The 20,275-nt window shown below is 70.8% G+C and overlaps 2 protein-coding genes across 2 annotated transcripts; both read left to right on the forward strand.

Moving 5' to 3' along the window:
• The first annotated feature begins 823 nt into the window (after window positions 1-823).
• Window positions 824-1,816, forward strand: LOC311177118 (interferon-induced transmembrane protein 1-like). The gene is given in 3 exon segments (XM_084242894.1): window positions 824-1,207; window positions 1,209-1,289; window positions 1,571-1,816. Coding segments are annotated over 3 exon segments (426 nt in total). The 5' UTR covers window positions 824-1,042; the 3' UTR covers window positions 1,751-1,816.
• Window positions 1,817-9,734: 7,918 nt separating this feature from the next.
• B4GALNT4 (beta-1,4-N-acetyl-galactosaminyltransferase 4) lies at window positions 9,735-19,211 on the forward strand (the record flags this gene model as incomplete). The annotated part of the gene is made up of 20 exons (XM_084253044.1): window positions 9,735-9,885; window positions 11,729-11,832; window positions 11,979-12,074; window positions 12,138-12,233; window positions 12,312-12,402; window positions 12,497-12,597; window positions 12,832-12,899; window positions 13,388-13,466; window positions 14,425-14,491; window positions 14,571-14,705; window positions 14,791-14,900; window positions 14,973-15,073; window positions 15,139-15,242; window positions 15,325-16,240; window positions 17,437-17,729; window positions 17,804-17,957; window positions 18,060-18,132; window positions 18,204-18,357; window positions 18,571-18,697; window positions 18,915-19,211. 20 exons carry the CDS (start codon window positions 9,735-9,737, stop codon window positions 19,033-19,035), a joined length of 3,141 nt encoding a protein of 1,046 aa, XP_084109170.1. The 3' UTR covers window positions 19,036-19,211.
• Window positions 19,212-20,275: the final 1,064 nt, after the last annotated feature.

Below are 20,275 nucleotides of genomic sequence, written 5' to 3' on the forward strand. Positions count from 1 at the left end.
CTTCCTGCCCAGTGGGGTCCATGCAGGTGTCCTCTATTCTTCTGTCCCTTTCTCTAATAAACCTGCTCTTTAAATACGACTCATGTCTGTCTTGTAGAAAAATTTGCCTGGGAAATGCACCGCATGCAGCTCAAAGAGGAGCTCTGGGGAGACCTCGTCCAGAGTGAACCCAAAGCCCCGCTCCCCAAACCCACTGACTACAAAGAACCACATCAGGTTTATGGCCGGTTTCAATAACGGCTTTTTGTTTCCCTTATCAATTCAAGGTTTTATGGCCCATTCCTATGGCAACATCCTGGTTCCCCCAGTCCCTTCAAGCCTCCCAAGCTGCCTTGGGGAGCAAAGTGCAGGGGCTGAGTTTGCATACCCCCAAGTGTCACCCCACTGACCCCCAACAGCAGAGAGCCCTTCTGGGTGAGCTGCTGCCACCACGCTCCAACAAGGACCCTCAGGGTGGCCAGGGACAGGTCCACACGGGAGTTCCCACTACTAGGAGCCCGGTCCAGGCCCTCACTGACCGTGCCACAGAAGGCATGGATGGGCCCTATCCTTTCCTGAAGGCCCAGGGGGCCAGCCCACCTGAGTCCCCCTCAGGGCCAGGGCAGACAGGGGGCCTCAAGGGGCCTGGAGCCCGGTGGGGGGAGTGGCCCTGGAGGTGGCTCATCTGGGGCTGGAGGTGGCTGTGCGGGGGGGGGGGGGGGGGGGGGGGGGGGGGAATGGCTCAGGGCCGGGCTGGGGGAGGACAAGGACAGGACTCCCAGGCAGGAAAAGGTCGCCAGAGCCTACCCACAGCCCTCACTAAGGAAAGGGAGGGGCCCGCTGAGACCAGCCCCCCCTGAGGGCCCTAGACAGGAAACCCCCCCAGGACCTGGACCCGCCCCCATGTAACCTGACTCTCAGCCTCCTTCCTCCCTCCCTCCAGGCTCTCAGCCAATTCCAAACCCCCAAAAGTCAGGAAAAGGAAACCAGAGAAATCGAAACTGCTCAGGAAGGAGAGTCCAGGGATCCCAGACCCGGTTAGCCCGTCGGCCTCACCCCAGCCATGAACCACATGTCCCAGTCCCTGCGGCCCGGCACCAACCCCGGGAGCTATGAGGTGCTCAGGGAGGAGCACGAGGTGGCCGTGCTGGGGGGGCCCGGCAGCCTGGCCCCCGGGGCCACCACCACCACCGTGGTCACCATCCAGCCCGAGACCGCCGTGCCCGACCCACGTCGTGTGGTCCCTCTTCAGCGCCCTCTTCATGAACTTCTGCTGCCTGGGCCTCGCGGCCTTCGCCTACTCCGTGAAGGTGCGTGTGCCGCCCCTGGGCCCGGGCCACCTCGGGAGGGGCAGGCGCCAGAGCGCGCCTGCTGGTGTGCCCGGCTGGGGACCGTCCCCCTGGCTGGGAGGGCTGGGACGACATGGGGTGGGGGACCAGGCCCAGGGGGTGACCTCCCGGAGGCTGAGAGCCCGTGAGGAGGAGCCGGAGGCCCCAGCGGGACACCGGGATGGGGAGGCTGGTCCCCGGCCCTGGGCAGGGCAGGTGGGGCCGCCCCGGTAGAGCCCTCGTGAGCCCCGTCTCCTCCCCAGGCCAGGGACCGGAAGATGATGGGCGACATCCTCGGGGCCCGGACCTACGCGTCCACCGCCAAGTGCCTGAACATCTGGGCCCTGTGCCTCGGCCTCCTCCTCAACGCCGGCCTCATCGCGCTCCTGGTGTTCGCCGGCATGGCCATTTATGCAGCTGTCCAGCAAGGCAGAGGCTACTAGTGTCTGCCCTGCTCACCTGCCCCTCCACCCCGGCCCCCTCCCCTGCGCTGTCCCCTGCCTGTCACAATAAAGACCGCCCGCTGTATCTGATGGTGCCTGGTGCTTCCTGCGGCCCCGGCCCGGCCTCCTGAGACGCCCCCTCACGCCTGTGTCCTCTCCCTGCGGAAGCAGCACCTGGGCCAGGCGGCCAGGAGAAGGGGCCCTGCCCCCTCGTTCAAGGTGTCCCCAGCTCGCTGCTGTCCCGCAGGCGGGCAGGCGGGTGTCCACGTCCATGGAGCGGGGTCCTGGGGGGTGTCTGTGGGCCTGGCCTGACGGCTGCCGCCGCCTCCAGCCCCCAGGCTCTGCCTGGCTCCGGGTGATGGGTAGCCCGGCCAGGGCTGTGCGGGCAGAGTGCTGGTCTGTGGGACTGTAGAGCCCATACCACCTGGAGCCCCACTCTGGGCTTCCCTGGCTGGGAGCCTGGCCCAGAACCCAGAACTTTCAAGACACCCAGCTCGCCCCCTGTGTGTGTGTGACCCCCACGGCTGTCCTCGCTGCACCTCAAGGCTGTGCTGATGGCCCATGGACACTGCTTCTTGGGCACCCCCATTTTATGGAGAAGTAGCCCATGTGGGAGCCTCCCTGGGGACCTGGGGTTCAGTCTCAGGCTGTCACTGCTGAAGCCTGAGTTCTATCCCCGGCCAGGGCGTGACCCACATGGCGCAGCAGACCCTGCCTGTCTCCCCGCTGCTCCCCTCAGCAGTGTGTTTCAGTGGGATCCGCCTGTTCTGCTCCCCACTCTGTCTCTGGGGAGTCCTCTTATACCCCTGCACATCTGGCCTGCACCCTAGTTCTACCCAAAAATAAAATCATACCAAAAAAAAGATGCAGTCCTTGTGTGTACACAGGCCAGTTATTCAAAGGTGAAAAAAAAATTTTTTTTTTAAACATTTATACAAGAACCGGAGTACAGGCCAGATGCGGGGGGGGGGTGAGAGGATCCACCGGAGACAGAGCGGGGTCCTCCGTCTGTCACTGATAATAGCTTTTGTTGGTTATATTGAGGTGTCTGGATGGATTAGTTCAAATATACTAAATAATGAAAACTCCTGTCACCCTTTGGCTTTATTGAAATGTAGCTACTGGCATGTGTACCCGAAGTGTCCCCACTCAGCCCTGGGTGACCTGCAGGCAAGGAAGGGCTTGCAGCTGCCCAGCAGGGCCTGTCGAGGTGCCCAATGGTGCCTGTGGGTGCAGTGCTGGGACCCCGATCAGAGGCGGGTGCTGGGCCTGACTCTGGTACGCAGCCCTGGAGCCCCATGCGGGTGCAGGACCTTCAGGTACAGGGTTTGCCCCAGTTACTTTGGTGGGGGGGAGGGCAGTGCAGTCTGGGCACCGCCCCGAAACGCCTGCCTTTCCTTGCAGGGAGGACCAGCGGCCCGCGGCCCTGCGGCTCCTGGGGTCCAAGCGGGCCTCCCAGCTTGAGACGGCAGGCGAGGCAGTCCCGGCAGCGCCCCTCAGAGAAATAGGGCAGAGCAGGAGGCCTCACAGCCGTGACAGCCATCACAGTGGCCCTTGAGCACTGGGCCCCTCAGCAGGCCCCCACCTCCTGGGCTGGTGACCCAGCAGTCAGGAGCGCCCCCTCTGCCCTCAGCGCCTGCCAGCCTGTGCCAAGCGCCCAGCTCCGAGGCAGGACCGGCCGGCGGGTGTGCTCAGTGGTGAACAGTGGCCCACGTGCCCGCAGGGCAGCCCCATGCTGGGGGGTAGGGGCGCTTCCTTCGAGGGCCAGCGTTGGCCGCCCCTGCCCGGCAGGTGCATGTGGCCTTGGCTGGTGGCTGGAAAGCAGGGGGGCCGGGGTGCAACCCATCGCGTTCGGCCCCACAGCCTGTGAGAACGACAGAGTCTGGGATGCAGTTTCTGCCCCCGTCAGGGTGTGCGTGGGGTGCCGCTCGCGGGCGCGGAGGGGTCACAAGCTCAGGCCAATCCCAGAAAGACCGGGACAGCAAGGGCTGAGGGGGTGGGCTCCCCTTTCATTGGGCTCCTGGGGACTCGCTACTGGGGGGTGCTTTCCCACTGCCTTGCTTTGTCTCATCACCCTTTGTCGCCCAGGGCTGTGAAGCCCCCCAGCTGCTGCTCTCCCCACCCTGCCCTGCGGCCGCCCCCACAGGTGCACCCGACCTCCTCCCTCCAGCCCCCCAGGTGTCCAGTCCGGCCCTTAGGTGCTTCCAGGTCACCCCTGCCTAACAAAGGGCCACACCAAGGGCTTGGGGCGCGGGAGTTGGGAAGCGCAGATGAAGACCAGATACATGGAGGGGCGCTGCAGCCTCTGCACGCTGGGGCGAGGGGCGCCGGGGCTGGCAGGGTCACCTGGATCCCCTCCAGGCCGCTCCAGGGCACATATCGCTGCGCTGGAGCCACTTTAAGAAGTTTCTCCTCAGCGTCCACTTCAAATTTAGCAAGAAAAGGGGGTCTCGTCAAGTCAACCACAGCTGCCACTGTGGTGCGGGCCCGGGACCCCCTGGCCTGGCCCCGGTCCAGTCATGGTTGCCACAAGGAGACCTGCGAGCCTCCGCTTTAGAAGAGCCCCTCACCCAGCCCAGAGGGCAGGCGGAAGATGGGGTGCCTGCCTCCCTGTGGGGAGTCCCCTCGCTTCCCACCCCTCCTCCCTTCTCTCCCCTCCCTCCGCTCCCCCTCCCCCTGCCCCCTTCCCGGGCCCTCCCTCCCCAGCAGCCTCTCTTCCTCCCGGGGTCCGGCTGTCTTTGTTCAGCGACTGCCCGTTGCACTGAGTCCCAGGCTTGAGTGTCGCTGGGGCTGGACGCCTGGCAGGCGCTTTGCTGGCCGGGAGGCAGCGGCTTTCATTTGTATTTCTCCAGTGACGAGTGACTTTTAATTTTTTGTTTGGAAGCCGTTTTCTCTTTTATGGAAACGGCCTCTTTTCCTCACTTTTCCTGCTCAGCGCCTAAGATCTCCTGCCCCAGGAGGCCAGCGCTTGCCCTGCGCTCCCCACTGGTCAGCGCTTGCCCTGCCCTCCCCAGCTGCCCTGTGCTTGGCCGGGCTCTTGTCACGCCAAGCCGGCCCCTGCAGTCAGGCTCACCCCCCTCTTCCGCTGTGGCTGGATTTCAGACCCCAGAAAGGCCCTTCCCGGAGAGGGCGGGCTGTTCCCAGTGTCCGCAGCTTCAGCCTGGCCTTTGGACCCCAGCCTAACTTGGGGTCTGTGCAGGGCCTGGGCCTCCGGTGGGCCCCGGGTGTCGGCTGACCGTGCACAGACCACGTTCCCTCAGCTCCTCCTGGCTGGGGGTGCCGGGTGGCTGCTGGGCAGGTGCTGGGGTTACTTGGGGGCTTCTGGGGGTGCTGGGGAGATGCTAGGGTGCTTGGGAGGCACTGGGGATGCTGGGTGACTGCTGGGGAGGTGCTTGTTGGTTACTGTAGCACTCCTCACTGCAAGCAGATGGCACAAGGAGAAATGGAGGCCCTGGCCAGTGAGTCGTACCTGCAGCAGTGCTGGGGCTGCTGGCAGGCTCCTGGGGTGTTGGGCAGCTGCTATGCAGGTGCTGGGGGCACTGGGGGTGCTGAGGGCTTCTGGGAGTGCTGCTGGGGGTGCTGGGGGCATCTGGGAATGCTGGGGGCCCTGGGTGGGTGCCGGGGGTCTTCTGAGGGTGCTGGGCAGCTGCTGGGGGTGCTGGGAGCTGCTGGGTGGCTTCTAGGGGTGCTGGAAGCATTGGGTGGCTGGCTGCTGGGGGGGCTGCTGGGGGGGCTGGCTCTGCTTGCCACTAATCATGCCTTTGTGTCCAGATGCAGCGGCCGATGAGGTAGCTGCGATGCTATGCAGGCGGCTGGCTGCTTCCTCCTCGGCTCTTGGTGTAAGGGAGCGGCTCTTACTCAGTGGGCGCGGCTGTCTCCAGGCACCGGGTGGGGGGACACTTTTCTCCAGCAAACAGGAAGGCCCCTGTGCACAGAACTGGGGGCCTGCGGCCCGCAGAGGTGCTGGCCAGTGGGCAGCTCCCCTTCCTTCTTCCCACCCCTGGTCTCTGCCGGTGGGGGCCTGGGTTTTCTCCTCAGGAAGTGGACAGTTTCCAAACGGCCTGCGGGCCCTGGTCGTGAGGGACCAGGCAGAGCTGGACGCCCCGGGGCGGAGCCGCAGCGCCCCAAGCAGAGCCCCGCTGAAAAGCCACCAGCAAGACCACCCTTCGGCCGTGACAGCCAAGCCCAGGCTTGGGGGGCCAAGGCCCGAGGCTCCCTGGGGAGCCGCCGGCCCCGCCCGCCTTTGTCTCGGAGCCCTCCGGGCCTGGGCTCTCCAGGTCAGCGCCCGCCCTCGGGCTCGGCTCGCGGGGAGGGTGCCGCGGCCTGGGGGCCACACACGCCCTGGGCCCACCTGCCACAGTCTCCCCTGAGAGAGACGCCCAGGTGCCCTGGGCCTGGGCGCGGACCCCGCGCGGCCAAAGGGTCAGGCCCGGCAAGAGGCGGCAGCGACCCCGCCCGGCGTCTCCGGGGCCTGCGGGCCGGGGGCGGCGCCGTCCGGTGGGCAGGCGGCTCGAGAGGCCGCCGCCGGCTTTCCGGGCCGTGGGACCGGCCAGCAGAGGCCCTGCCGGGCCCGGGCTCCGGCTCCCCAGGAGCGCCGGGCGCGCAGGCCTCCCGCGCGGGCCGGGCGGACCGGCCCGCTGAGCCCAGGCCCCGCCCGGCGCAGGCCCCGTCAGGGCGCAGCGCCTCCCGCGGCACCTCGGGGAACCGCGACGCCCCCGGAGCTCCCGCCCCCGCCGCCCCCCGCGCCCCCCGCGCCCCCCGCGCCCCGCCGTCCAGGCTGCCCCCTCCGCCTCCGGCGCACCCCACGGGGGGCCCCCACGCCCCGCCTCCCCCCACCCCGCCCCCTCCCACCGGCCCGGGCCCCGCCCCCGCGCGAGCGGCCCCAGCGCCGACCCTCCCCGCCCGGCTCCCCGCGCCCTGGGGTCCGGCTGGCCGCGCGCAGGGACCCCCGCCCCCTGACAGCCTCCCGGCGCCCGCCCTGGGGCAGCAGGCCAGGCGCGCTGGCCCCCGCGAGTCAGGAAAGGCGCCGCCCTCCCAACACCCCACACACAGCCCGGGGCCCCCCGCAGGCCTCGCTGCGGACCCCCGCGGCGCGCCCCCCGTTCTGGGGGCGCAGGGCCTCCCGGAGCGCGGGCCTGCGGCGCCCCCTGGCGGCCCCCGGCGGATCGCGCCGTGAGCGGAGCGGGGAGACCAGGCGGGTCCCGCGGCCCCAGCTTTGTCCAAACCCCCAGATCAGTTGTTGTTTATTTATCTATGCACACAAGAACCGGGCACAAGCCAGAGGTGGGGGGTGAGAGGACTCCCCAGAGACAGAGTGGGGGGCAGAACAGGCGAGTCTCTGAAGCACACGGCCGAGGGGAGCAGCGGGCAGACAGGGGGGTCTGCTGCGCCCCGGGGGTAGCTCCCTGCCGGGGCCCACCCTTGTGCTGCAGGGGCTGCAGACAGCATCTTAACCCCGAGCGCCACCAGGGAGGCCCAAACCCACAGATCTCAAGGGCGCAAAGCTGAAGCGCATGCCTGGAAACCCAAAGTGGGCTTCGGGCCCGGGGCCCGCAGGGCCAGAGGACACTGTCAGGGAGCAGGGCCCGCGGGCGGGACACACCTCTGCAGGGTGGGGAGCGGGGCAGCCCCCGGGGATGCAGGCGCCGGCAGGGCGGCGGGGATGGGGGTCACCCGGAAAGGCGTGAGGGCTGCGCGTGTGACCACGGGTGTCACCGCGGGGGCACCAGCCTGGACCTCTTGTCCAGGACCCTGTCTGGTCAGAGCCAGGCTCCCGCGGAGGAGGGGCACCCCGGGCCGGGCTGTCAGCTGGCAACAGTGCAGGGGAGCAGGCCCAGAGCACCGGACAGGGCTGTGCCAGGCAGATGCCCATGCCACGGCTCGTCCCGGCAAGGGCTGGCGGATTGAGGAGGGGGTGCAGACAGGACTCCCCGCAGAAACTTCCAATGGGTTATGTATGCCCCACCCAAAGCGGGGAGCAACACCAGGTGCCCAAAGCGCGGCTGGGGAGTGTAGGACTTCGGGGGCCCCTCACAGGGGTGTGAGGAAATGGGTGGGGCCCTCTCAACCCAGTCGCCCGGTCCCATCAGCAAATGCCTCCAGCCCTGGCGACCCTCAGTCTCAAACCTGGTGCCAGAGGGTCCTGGACAGGGTCCCGGGCAGGGAAAGCCAGTGGGGGGAGTGCGGGGAGTGAGGGCCAGCAGTGACGCTCACCTCAGTGCCATTCAGGGGGCAGCTGGGCCCTGGGGTGGGGGGTGGGCCTGTGGCTACCAGCTCAGCATTTCCATGAGCTGGAGCCTGAGGCTCGTGTCTGGACGCTGACCAGGCTGCATCATGTGCCCCAGCGAAGGCAGAGGGGACACGGAGCAGGGAGGCTGGGGGGGCCGACACAACGGGCCCGGGGCTAAAACACAAGGAGGGGAGTTGGTGTCCAGGGGCAGCCTGTCTCGCCCCACCCTGCGGCCTTGGGGCTGCCGTGGTGACAAGGAGCCAGAGCTGCCTCTGCAGGGTGTGTCTCCGCGCTGGGTGACCACCCCGAGGCAGGAGCCCCCAGCCTCCCCCGGACACACACACCCTGGGTCAGGGAAGGTGCCGGCCGCCCCTTGGGCCTCCTGCCCTGGATGCAAGGGGCTGGCGGCCTGGAGTCGGGGCCGCCACCAACGTTGGGCTGGTATGGGACGTGGGCAGGGAGGCAGGGCACAGGGAGGCAGGGAGAAGAGCGCTGGCCGGACGCCGGGAGGGCACGTGAAGTGGGCGAGTGGGTCACACACCCGCAAGACAGCTCCGCTCCTGCCCAGCTGACCCCCAGGGCCCCCACCCCGCTCGGCTGACCACCATGGACCCCAAGTCAGGTCCAAGACTAGAGAGCTGGGCTGAGCAGCCCTCCTCCCGGCTGCCCAGATGTCCTGTACTCCAGCCCGCCTAGCTCTGTCCTCAGAGGCCTCCACCTTGCCCCTCTGCTGCCCTGTCCAGCTGCCAGCCAGGTGACACCCTGGCGCGCCAAGCTGAGGCCCTTGGGCCTTCCTCATCCCCCTCAGGGGAAGCCGTGGGCTTTTGAGACCCTCCTCAGCCTTCCTCCCTCAAGCCCTTGACCCCTGCCCCCACTCGTTCCCCCAAACTTCCCTCCTCTTGCCTGAGTTCAGTCCCGCGGGTGGGGCTGTCCTGTGGGCAAGAGGCCCCACTCCACGACTGGGCTGAGCCCGTCGCCGCCTTTCCCACGCCCCAGGCCTCGCGCCCCCATCACCGCACACCTGGTTGCTGGGTCCGGGTTGTTCTTGCCCCCTAACCCCATGCAGCCCGGACCCTGCGTCCCTCCCCGTCCTGCGCCCCTCTGTCCCCGGTCCCCCCAGCCAGGGAGGGTCCTCACACAGCCCCCCACCCCGCACCCAGCGCGGCGCGGGCGGGCCCCTCCCCGTGCCGTCCCTCCCTCCACCCCCCGGCCCGGGCCCGCGCCCCTCGCGCCCCCCGCGCCCCCCCACCCCCCCCGCGCCCCCCCACCCCCCCCCGCGCCCCCCCACCCCCCCCCGCGCCCCCCCACCCCCCCCCGCGCCCCCCCACCCCCCCCCCGCGCCCCCGCGGGCGCGCCCAGGTGGATGCGCGTTGCGCGGAGACGACGAGGGCGCGCGCCCCAACGCGCCGGCCCGCCCCGCGCGCGCATTGGCTCCCCGCGGGCTGCCGGGCCGCGATTGGCGGGCGCCGCGCGGCCGGCCGGGCCGCCCCACGGTGGTGGCGCCGCAGCGTGGATGCCGCCCGCGCCCCGCGGCCCCCCAGCAGCGCGCAGCCCGAGCGGCCGGGCGGGGCCGGGCCGGGCGCCGCCGGGAGCCGCTCCGCCGCCCACCCCGGGCCGCGGCCGAGGGCAGCGGGGGGCGCGGCCGCAGCCGGTGGCCGCGGGCGGCGGACAAAGGGCCATGCGGGGCCGCGGGGCGCGGCGCGGGAGCCGGGGGCCGCAGCGGCGCCGCTGAGCGCGGCCGGGCGGGGCGGCGCGATGCCGTGGCTCCCGGTGAAGAAGCTCCGCAAGCAGGTCAAGCTGCTGCTGCTGCTGGTGCTGCTCACCTGCGCCGCGTGGCTCACCTACGTGCACCTGAGCCTGGTGCGCCAGGGCCGCGCGCTGCGCCAGCGCCTGGGCTACGGGCGAGGTAGGGGCGCGCCCGGCGGGGGGGGCGCGGGCGGGCGGGGTCCCCAGGCACCGGGCCGCGCCGTGGGCCGGGCCCGCCCGGAGGCCCCGTCCGCCCCCAGCGCGCAGGTATCGGGGCGGGGGGCGCGGCGCGGCCGGGCCCGGCCGCCCGGTGACGTCATCAGTGACGCGCGCGACCCTCCTGGGAGCGTCCCCGCACCTGGGCGGCCCGGGAGGGGGGCGGGCGGGCCAGCGGCGCGGTGCGCGGGGGGGGGGGCTCTTGGGCGGCCCGGCTCGCCGGGGTTTCCTGGAGGCCGGGTCTGGGGGAGCCTCCACCAGTTGCCGGTTCCCCCGCTGCTGGGGAAGGCTGAGGGGCAGAATCCTCCACCCCACACCCCCCCACACCCCCCCACCCCCCGGGGCAGGGCAGAGCTGACCTGCCCTGGAACACCTGCTCTAAACCTGTGACCTCCTCAGAGACGGCCATGGGGGGCACATAAGGCGGCAACCGGCAGCCCCACCACACAAACCCTCACCCCCACAACAGCCTGCAGTGTCACCTCCCAGGCCTGGGAGCTCCCCTAACTCTGGCTGGGACAGACCTGAGTCCACAAAGCCAAGCCCGTCCTGCCCAGCGCCGTGGGGACGTCTGCTTTGGCGAGGGGGCTCCTGGAGGGGCTCTTGAGCTTGTGGCCTTTGACTTGCCTTTCGGGAGGAAAGGCACTCATGAATTCTTGGGGTGCGAAAAGGAGGCGGGGCCGGAACCCCGGGGGGATGGGAGAGAGGGGAACACCGCAAGGCAGAATTAGATGCCCAATGGGTCCCCCTCCCCCCTTCCACCTGCTGAAGCCCCCCCTCACGTACCTGCAGCCCCAGCTCCAGACACCCCAGAGTCCTCGCACCTCAGAGCCAGGGGCCCCCAGCATCCCTCCGTGCCTAAAAGAAGTCCCCCAGCTGTCAGCACACCAGGCAGGCAGGACCCCGAAGTGTGACCCAGTGACACAGAACAAAACCAGTTCCCCCTCAGCCACCTTTGCAGCTTTCCAGGCAAGCCCAGTCCCGGCCGGCCTGACCAGCAGGTCCAGCTGGGCATCTAACTCAGCAGCTGGGGGCGCAACACCCACCTTCCAGCCAGACAGAGGCCCTGTGGTGGGGAGACCCCAGGAGGGCTGGCAGCCACGCAGCCTCTCCCCAGGAGCGGCCCAGCCAGATTGCAGGCTGCTGGCTCCCTTGGGTGCCTGCAGTGGCCCCGGGGAGAGTGGCCGTGGGGGGCACCAGCAGGCACCGCACTGGGTAGTGAGTCCTCCTGCTCTGAGGCTCAGACCAGAGTGTGGATCCTCCTCGGGGGGCAGCGTGGGATGTCCAGGCCCCAGCTCGGGGAGGGGCCTGGAGAGCTGGGACAGTGGGTCAGGCATGGTCTGCTCCAGGATAGGGCTGTGGGACATGCAGGCTGTGGAGATTGCCTGGGAGTGTCCCCGGAGGACAGCCTGCCTCCAGGCTGCCCTGGCTCCAGGTCCTTGGACTGTGTGCCTGTCCCCCTGCCCAGGTGCTGCCCAGCGCCCTGGGCAGCTGCAGCACACTCTGTGGGCTGGCCTCCCTGGCAAGCCCTGGCACCAACCCACAGTGAACTCACTCCGCATGGGCAGAGTGCCCTGAGGGCACAGAGCAGGCCAGGGGGCCTTCCTGGAGGTGGCGCCACGGATGAGCATGGCCAGATGGGTGTGCTGGGCAGGAGGTGGGAAGAAAACCTCCAGGTCGGGCCTCTGGAGCTCCAGGGAGGCCAGGGGAGGCTCGGCAGGGCACACGCCGGCCTTCCTCCACCCCAGCCCCGTGCGGGGGCCCAGTGACGCCCCGCGCCCCCGCAGATGGAGAGAAGCCGAGCGGCGTGACGGACGGCGGGGGCGCGCGGGCCGCGGGCGCCACGCAGAGGGCAGAGGACTCCAGCGAGAGTCGCGAGGAGGAGCAGGCGGTGAGCTGGGGCGCTCGGCCACGGCCGTGGACAGGGCTGGCCCGCGCAGACGGACGGCGCGCTGGGGCGGGTGGGCCCTGAGGCCCTGAGGCGTGCCCGCCGGGGGCTTCTGATGGGCGCGTCTCCCCAACCCCCTCCTCTCCTAGCCCGAAGGTCAGGACCCGAACTCGCGCCTCCCCGGGAGGGCAGGAAGGCCCCCCCCACCCAACCTCACGCAGCAGGCGCCGCCGTGGCGGGAGGAGGTGAGCGCGGGCGCGGGGGTGGGGGGCCCCTGCTGAGCGGAAGCTGAGCCCCCTTCCCCCCAGTACAAGGGGCAGGTGAACCTGCACGTGTTCGAGGACTGGTGCGGGGGCGCCGTGGGCCAGCTGAGGAGGAACCTGCACTTCCCTCTGTTCCCGCACGTGAGTGCCCGGCGGAGGCGTGCGGGAGGGACCGAGGGGCGCGGCGGGGCTGCCACAGCGGAGGTCACTGCCCCGCAGACGCGAACCACCGTGAAGAAGCTGGCCGTGTCCCCCAAGTGGAAGAACTACGGGCTCCGGGTCTTCGGTTTCATCCACCCGGCGCGAGATGGTGCGCGCTGCCCGGGGCTGGCCGCGCTGGGGTGGGGGGGACCGCCAGCCCCAGCTGGCCCTGAGCCCGCCCCGCGCCCTGTCCCGCGGCCTAGGAGACGTGCAGTTCTCGGTGGCTTCAGATGACAACTCTGAGTTCTGGCTGAGCCCCAGCGAGAGCCCGGCAGGCGCCCAGCTGGTGGCCTTTGTAGGCAAGGTACGCCGGCCCTGACCCAGGACCCGCCCTCCCACCCAGCCCCTGCCCACGCCCCAGCCGCCCTCGCCCCTGGCCGCCCTCGCCCCCGACCACCCTCGCCCCCGACCGCCCTCGCCTGGCTGCTGTGGCCTCGGTCACCGTCTCTACCAGCTCCTCAGGAATGGGGAGCTCGTGGGCTGGTACCCCAAGACGGGGGTACCAGCCACCCTACTGCCCCTCTGTGTCACCCACCAGACTGGCTCGGAGTGGACAGCACCTGGGGAATTCACCAAGTTCAGCTCCCAGGTGTCCAAACCCAGGCGGTGAGTGACTGCGGGTGTGTGGGGGGCTGGGCAGGCGCGTATCTTCACCTGCACACCCACTCCATGCACACCCACTCCACGCACACCCCGTCCACGCACACCCACTCCACGCATACCCTCTCCACACACACCTGCTCCATACACACCCCCTCCACGCACACCCTCTCCACACACACCCCCTCCACACACACCCCCTCCACGCACACCCCGTCCACGCACACCCGCTCCATGCACACCCACTCCATGTACACCCTCTTCACGCACAGCCCTGCCACGCATGCCCGCTTCACGCACACCCTCTCCACGCACACCTGCCATGCACACCCTATCCACGCACACCCACTCACACCTCACCGTGCACCTGTCATGTCCCACCAATCCACAGTCCACCCTCGCCCAGGGGCCAGCCCTGAGCCAGCTCCTCTGGGCTCTCCGTCCGTCCGTCGGACTCCTGGGCATGGCGGGACCCCCGACTCCTGTGTCCCCAGGCTCATGGCCTCCCGGCGGTACTACTTTGAACTACTGCACAAACAGGACGACCGCGGCTCGGACCACGTGGAAGTGGGCGTGAGTGAGGCGCCCGAGACCCTCTGTCTGCCCCCCTGAGGGGCTACGGAGTGGACCCTGCCCTGGCGAGCAGCACTGCTGGGGGCTGGGCAGGCTCCGCGGGGATGTGGGTCTCGGGCAGCTCAGGGAGAGGCCGTCACGGGAGCACGGGGACCAGAGAGGCTAGGTGGCGCATCCGGTGCGGCCCGGTCTGACACGGCCGAGGCAGCACCGCCCGTCTGTCGTCCTTGGGAAGCTGAGGGCCCCGCGGCCAGATGGGCCTGTAGCGCTCCCTGGACGGCTAGGGCTGTCCCAGGGACGAGCCTGCTGGGTTTGCGTCTTAACCCGTGGTCACTGAGGAGAGGCCAAGAGGCTCCTGAGCCAGGGAGGTGGGACTGGAAGAAATGGGGAGGGGCCACAGGGCGGGACAGGCCTGAGCCCTGCGGGGGGGGGGGGGGGGGGGTGTCTGGAGGGCCGTGCTGGGCCACTGTACTCGCTGCTGAGTGGGGTCGCCCTAGTGCCACTTGGTGGAGGGTCCTGGCTGGAGACCGTGGGCACCGAGAGGGTGGCCAGGAGGGTCCCGGCTGAGCAGGGGACAGAAGGTGGTGTGAGTTGGCCCCCCAGAGCCCAGTCTGAGGGGGTGGGAGGGGTGGTATGTCGGGAAGATTGGGTGGTAGCCAGAGTGAGGCAAGGGGACCTGGGAGGGCCAGACTGGAGCAGATGTGGGCAGAAGCCAGAACCTGCTCTGGAAGTCAGGAGGGCTGGATGGGGCTTGGGGACCCCAGCATTCTGGGCACCCCTCAACTTCCCCGCTACCCCTACTCGAGGCCCCAGCGACCTTGCCACCCACCCGCCAAGCTTTCTGATTCCTCCAGAGGGTTGGCCACAGGGGACCCCCGCCCCAGGTCAGGGCAGACCACTCCCTGGCCGGGGGAGCTGCCCCAGCCTGCCCTGACCCTGCCGCCCTCTCTGCCCCCAGTGGCGAGCCTTCCTGCCGGGCCTGAAGTTCGAGGTCATTGGCTCTGCTCACCTGTCCCTGTACACAGGTGCCTGGGGGGGGCTTGGGGCTGGGCTCTGGGGAGGGGCCTCTCGGCGCCCCTGGCCACCCACGCCTATGTGCCCTAGACGAGGCGGCCCTGAAGATGGACCAGGTGGCCCACGTGCCCCAGTCTCCGGCCAGTCACGCGGGGGCGCGTCCGCCGCCGGGGGAGTCCGGCGCCGACATGCTGCGGCCAGACCCGCGGGACACCTTCTTCCTCAGTGAGCGGCGGGAGGGGGCGGGGACCGGGGGCGGGGGGGCGGGGGGCGGGGGGCGGGGGGCCGCCCCTGACCACCGCTCCCACAGCGCCGCGGCTGGAGCCGTCGAGCCTGGAGGACGTGCTGCCCCCCTGCGCCTACGCGCCCACCTACGTGGTCAAGGACTTTCCCATCGCGAGATACCAGGGGCTGCAGTTTGTAAGCGCCCCGCCCGCCCGCACCCCCAGACCCGCGCCCGCGCGCCCGCGCTGAGCCCTGTGCCCGCCCCAGGTGTACCTGCCCTTCGTGTACCCCAACGACCGCACGCGCCTCACGCACATGGAGACCGACAACAAGTGCTTCTACCGCGAGTCGCCCCTGTACCTGGAAAGGTGGGCCGCGGGGCGCGGGGGGCGGGGCCTCCGCGGGGCCGGCGCTGAGGCTCCCCGCCCCCCAGGTTTGGCTTCTATAAATACATGAAGACCGACCGGCCCGAGGGGGCCGAGGGGCCCGAGGAGGAGGAGGTGCAGCGCCGAGCTTTCCTCTTCCTCAACCCGGACGGTGAGCGCGCGCCCCGCCGCCCCCCGCCCCCCGCCCCCCGCCCCTGTGAGCGGGGCCCCCAACCCGCCCTTGCTGGCCGCAGACTTCCTGGACGACGAGGACGAGGACGAGGGCGAGCGCGAGCTGCTGGACAGTCCGGAGCCCACGGGGGCGCCCCCGCCGCAGAGCGGCCACCTCGTCCCCGGCCCGGCGGCCCCCACGGAGGCCGAGGCCGAGGCCGGGGCGTCCCCCACGGCGCCCTCGCCCCCCAGCCCCCCGGACCAGCGGACCCCCCGGCGCGCCCGGGCGCTGAGCTGGGCCGCCCGCCCCCGGCCCCAGTTCCTGGGCCGCGCCCCGCCCCCGCGCCCCGCCCCGGAGCGGCCGCCCCCGAAGGTGTACGTGACGCGCGTGCGGCCGGGACTGCGGGCGCCCCCGCGAGCCCTGGCGCCGCTCGGCCCCCGCGGCCCGCCCTGGCCGCCCTTCCCGGGCCTCTTCCTGCGCCCCCGGCCTCTGCCCCGGGTGCAGCTGCGGGCGCCCCCGCGCCCGGCCGCGTCGCGGGGCCGCAGGACCGGCGGCCCCGGGGCCACAGCGCCGAGGCCCCCGACCCGGCCGCGGGCCACGCGCGGGAGCGCGCCGGGACTCGAGGCGCCCACGGCGGACTTGAACTCGTCCGAGGCGCGGCCCGTGACCTCCTTCCTGAGCTTGTCCCAGGTGTCCCGGCCGCGGCCGCCCGGGGCGGGGGCGGGGGGCGCGGAGGGGGCCGCGGACGACGAGGGCGCCCCGGGCGAGGCCGCGTCGGAGGACAGCGCGGAGGCGGCCGGCCCGGCGCTGGGCCGCTGGCGCGAGGACGCCATCGACTGGCAGCGGACCTTCAGCGTGGGCGCCCTGGACTTCGAGCTGCTGCGCTCCGACTGGAACGACCTGCGCTGCAACGTGTCGGGCAACCTGCAGCTGCCCGAGGCCGAGGCGGTGGACGTGGTGGCGCAGTACATGGAGCGGCTGCACGCGCGCCACCGCGGGTACGCCCTGCCCAGGGCGCGCGGCCGCCTCCCCCCAGGAGCGGAGGGGCCGGGCTGCTCCACCCAGGGCCCCTGCCCAGTGCTGGGGCTCCCCAGGCCCCAGGGCCGACTCCCAGCCCTGCCCCTCCCCATCTCGGGCCTGAACCGGCACGGGCCGAGTCAGCCTGGCCAGATGCACCCCCCTGGGCCTGGCCTTCCAGGGCCACGCTGACCTTGGTCTCCCGAGACCCAGGAGCCAGTTGTGTTTCCACCCCACGTGGACGGGACAGTGGGGGGGCACGAAGGGGGCACAGTCGGCAGGTGATGGGCGGGGTGGGGGCCTGTGACCTTTACAGCCAGGCCCGGGACACTGGGACAGACTCAGCAGAAGGGGGGCCGGCCTGTCTGGGTTGAAGGTGGTCACTTAAGAGTGTGGGCAAAGCCCGAGGGGGCATGAGGGGCAGGCTTGGTCAGGTGGCGGTGAGGGGGCCCAAAGGAGCCCCCCCCACCTCCAAGCATGGACGGCGGGCTGCCCAGCAGCGTCAGCCAGAGAGCCAATGGACACCCAAAGCTTGGGGGGCGGCCCTTGACCTGGAGAGCATGGTGGGCAGGGCGTGCCCTGTTTCTGAAATGAGGAGAAGCCTGTGCCAGAGGGCACAGTGGGGGAGAAAAGTGGGGTGCTTGACAGGGCTGGGAAGGGGATGCAGGGCTAGCAGGGGCTTCCAGCCTTGGGATTCAGCCCCTGGACTGAGGGGTGCCAGCAAGGCAAAAAGGAGACCTCTCAGACGACCGGATGAGCTACCCAGGGCCCTGGAGAGGAGGGGTTGGGACCCCCAAGACAAAGACCCCTGGGAAGAGGACACTAGCTAAGCTAGTCCAGTAGCCCCAGGCCACACACGGCCTGCCCCCCCCCCAGACTGTACCTAGGACGTTGGACCCTGCCGCGGGCAGCCAGGAGGGGGGTCCCCACGCTGGTCAGATGTGACTGGGCAGGAGTGGCCCCCCCCAAGGAAGGGGTCTGGCCTCAGGAGGGCGCTGCAGAGGGTGGGGGCAGCCACCGGGAAGGGCCTGAGGGGTGAGGAGGCAGCAGCTCCGCGGGGTGCTGGGACGCCCCACTTGGCTGAGTCCAGAGCCCTCCTTTCGGGCTGGTGGCTGCCTGCGGGGCGACTGCGGGCAGCGGCTAAAAGCCCCAGGGACTGACCGGCCCCGCCTTCCAGGCGCTTCTCCCTCCTGCGCATCGTGAACGTGGAGAAGCGCCGCGACTCGGCGCGCGGGAGCCGCTTCCTGCTGGAGCTGGAGCTGCAGGAGCGCGGGGGCGGCCGCCGGCGCCTGTCCGAGTACGTCTTCCTGCGCCTGCCCGGGGCGCGCGCGGGGGACGCGGACGGCGACGCCGCGAGCCCCGAGCCGGGCCCCGCCGCCGCCTCGGCGCGCCCCGACGGCCGCCCGGAGCTCTGCCGGCCGCTGCGCCTGGCCTGGCGCCAGGACGTGATGGTGCACTTCATCGTGCCAGGTGCGGCGCGGGGGGCCGGCCGGGGGAGGGGGGGGCCCGCCGGGCGCCGGGCTCAGCCGCCCACCCTCCTCCAGTGAAGAACCAGGCGCGCTGGGTGGCCCAGTTCCTGGCCGACATGGCCGCGCTGCACGCGCGCACCGGGGACTCGCGCTTCAGCGTCACCCTCGTGGACTTCGAAAGCGAGGACATGGACGTGCAGCAGGCCCTGCGCTCGGCGCGGCTGCCCCGGTAACTGCGCCCCCCCAGCCGCCGGGGAAAGCGCCCCTGTGCTCCTCGCGAGGGGGTTCCCGGTCGCCCCCAGGCGTCCTGCTCGCTGACCCCTCCCCCCAGGTACCAGTACCTGCGGCGAAGCGGGAACTTCGAGCGCTCGGCGGGGCTGCAGGCGGGCGTGGACGCGGTGCAGGTGCGCGGGCGCGTGCGGGGCGGGCGCGGGGGTGGCCCGGGGAGCGGGGCTCACGCCGCACGCGCCTCCAGGACGCCAGCAGCATCGTTTTCCTTTGCGACCTGCATATCCACTTTCCCCCCAACATCCTGGACGGCATCCGCAAGCACTGCGTGGAGGGCAAGCTGGCCTTCGCGCCGGTGGTCATGCGCCTGGGCTGCGGGAGCTCCCCCGAGGACCCGCACGGTAATGCCCCGGGCCCCAGGAGCTCCGCGTCCCCCCCACGCCCGCGGGAAATCTGGGGCCCCCGGGGCCATGCCCGCTCCCAAGAGCCGCCCCCAGCACTGCGGCCAGGTGGGGAGCCCCGGGTGTGGCCCGGGATGGAGGGGACCCCGTGCCAGGCCCCTGGGGTCGGGGGTCGCCTGCGGGGTCGGGGTCACGGGGCCGGCTCTTCCCCAGGGTACTGGGAGGTGAACGGCTTCGGCCTTTTTGGCATCTACAAGTCGGACTTCGACCGCGTGGGCGGGATGAACACCGAGGAGTTCCGGGACCAGTGGGGCGGCGAGGACTGGGAGCTCCTGGACAGGTGGGCGCCGCGGGCCCCCCTCGCGCAGCCCCTGCACCCCGGGGCCCGGCACCGGGCGGAGGCGCCCCGCTCCCACCGGGCCCTCCCCGCCCCCGGCCCCAGCCAGCTCGCACCCCGCTCGCCCTGCGTCCTCACCGCCCCCCCAGTCCTCACCGCCCCCCCGCCCCGTCCTCACGCCCCCCCAGCCAGCACGGCCCCCTCACCCCCTCGCCCCCAGGGTCCTGCAGGCGGGACTGGAGGTGGAGCGGCTCCGCCTGCGCAACTTCTTCCACCACTTCCACTCCAAGCGCGGGATGTGGGCCGCCCGCAGCCGCCGGGGCCCGCGCGGCCAGCCCTGAGGACGCGGGGCCCGCGCGGGCGGCCTGGGCCGGACCGGGCGCCGGGCCGCGCCGGCCCATCTGCGATGATTTCTGTGAAATTTACGGTAGCGATGACGTTGTTTTCAGGATTTCCGAGCGTTTCGTCTGTTCTGTTTTTTATTCAGAATGAAATGAAATATTTTTTTTAGTTCTGACTGGTCCTGTGCGCCTGCTTCCTTGGGAGGACAGAGCTGGCCTGGGGGTGGCCCGCGCGCCCAGGCCCTGAGGTCCCAGAGACCAGCGCAGCGGCCAGCAGAGAGCCTCCCCCTCCCCCCTTTCCTCCCCTCCCCCACCCCTCCCCCCTCCCCTCCCCTCCCCTTCCTGGGTCTGGCAGACCCAAGGGCGGGCATTCGCAGGGGTCAGCAGGGACAGCCCACGGCCTCCCTTCCCTTGGGCTCTTGGGGCTGAGCTGCCCGCCAGGCGCTGGACTCTGCTCCATGGGTGGCTGCGGGGCAGGGCCCTCAGCTGGAGGAGCCTGGCTGTGGGCCCAGAACCGGGGCTGCCCTCAGAGGACCCACCCGAGCTGGAGGGGCCGGACCATGTCCCGGCAGTTCTGGGGTTTCCCGGAGCTGTGCTTCGGGACCACCTGCCGGTCTGGGAGGCTCTGGCGGTGCCTGCTCCTTGGCTTCCGGCTCCTTTCCCCGTGGCCGGGCCAGCATCCCGCCTCCCTCACCTCTGCTTCCATGTCACCCCGCCCAGCTCTCGCCCTGCCCCTGCGCCAGGCCCACCCGGGGCCCAGGCGTCTCAGTAGCCGTTCACCTGGTCCCCCCTGCGTGTAGGCACCAGGCGCAGCCAGTCCCAGCGCCCTGCGGGGTCCCCATGACCCTCGGGGAGGAGGCCCATCTCGGGCGACTCCACTCTGGTGGCCCCTGACTGGGTGCAGGGCAGCAGCAGGGCCGGGTGGGCACCAGCCTGGCCCCAGGAGGTCCCAGAGGGGATGGGGAGGGCGCAGGTGACCAGGATACGGGCCGCAGGGAGGGACACTGCCCGCCCGCACGTGCCCACAGAGGCCGCCAGGGCCCAGCCACACTGCCCACTCCTTCCTCGGTGTCCAGTTTCGAAGGATTGTCTCAGAAAAGGCTCACACTGGGGTCAGGAAGGGGGCTGGCGGGTGCACGGCAGGAAACGCCTCTGGGAGCTGCCGCCCAGCGAAGGCTCCCGTAACCTGCTGACCTGCGTGAGGTGCTGGCCGCTGTGCCTGGCACTGAGGGACGTCTCA

The sequence above is a fragment of the Talpa europaea genome, assembly GCF_964194135.1.
Source record: "Talpa europaea genome assembly, chromosome: 1".
Lineage (NCBI taxonomy): Eukaryota > Metazoa > Chordata > Mammalia > Eulipotyphla > Talpidae > Talpa > Talpa europaea.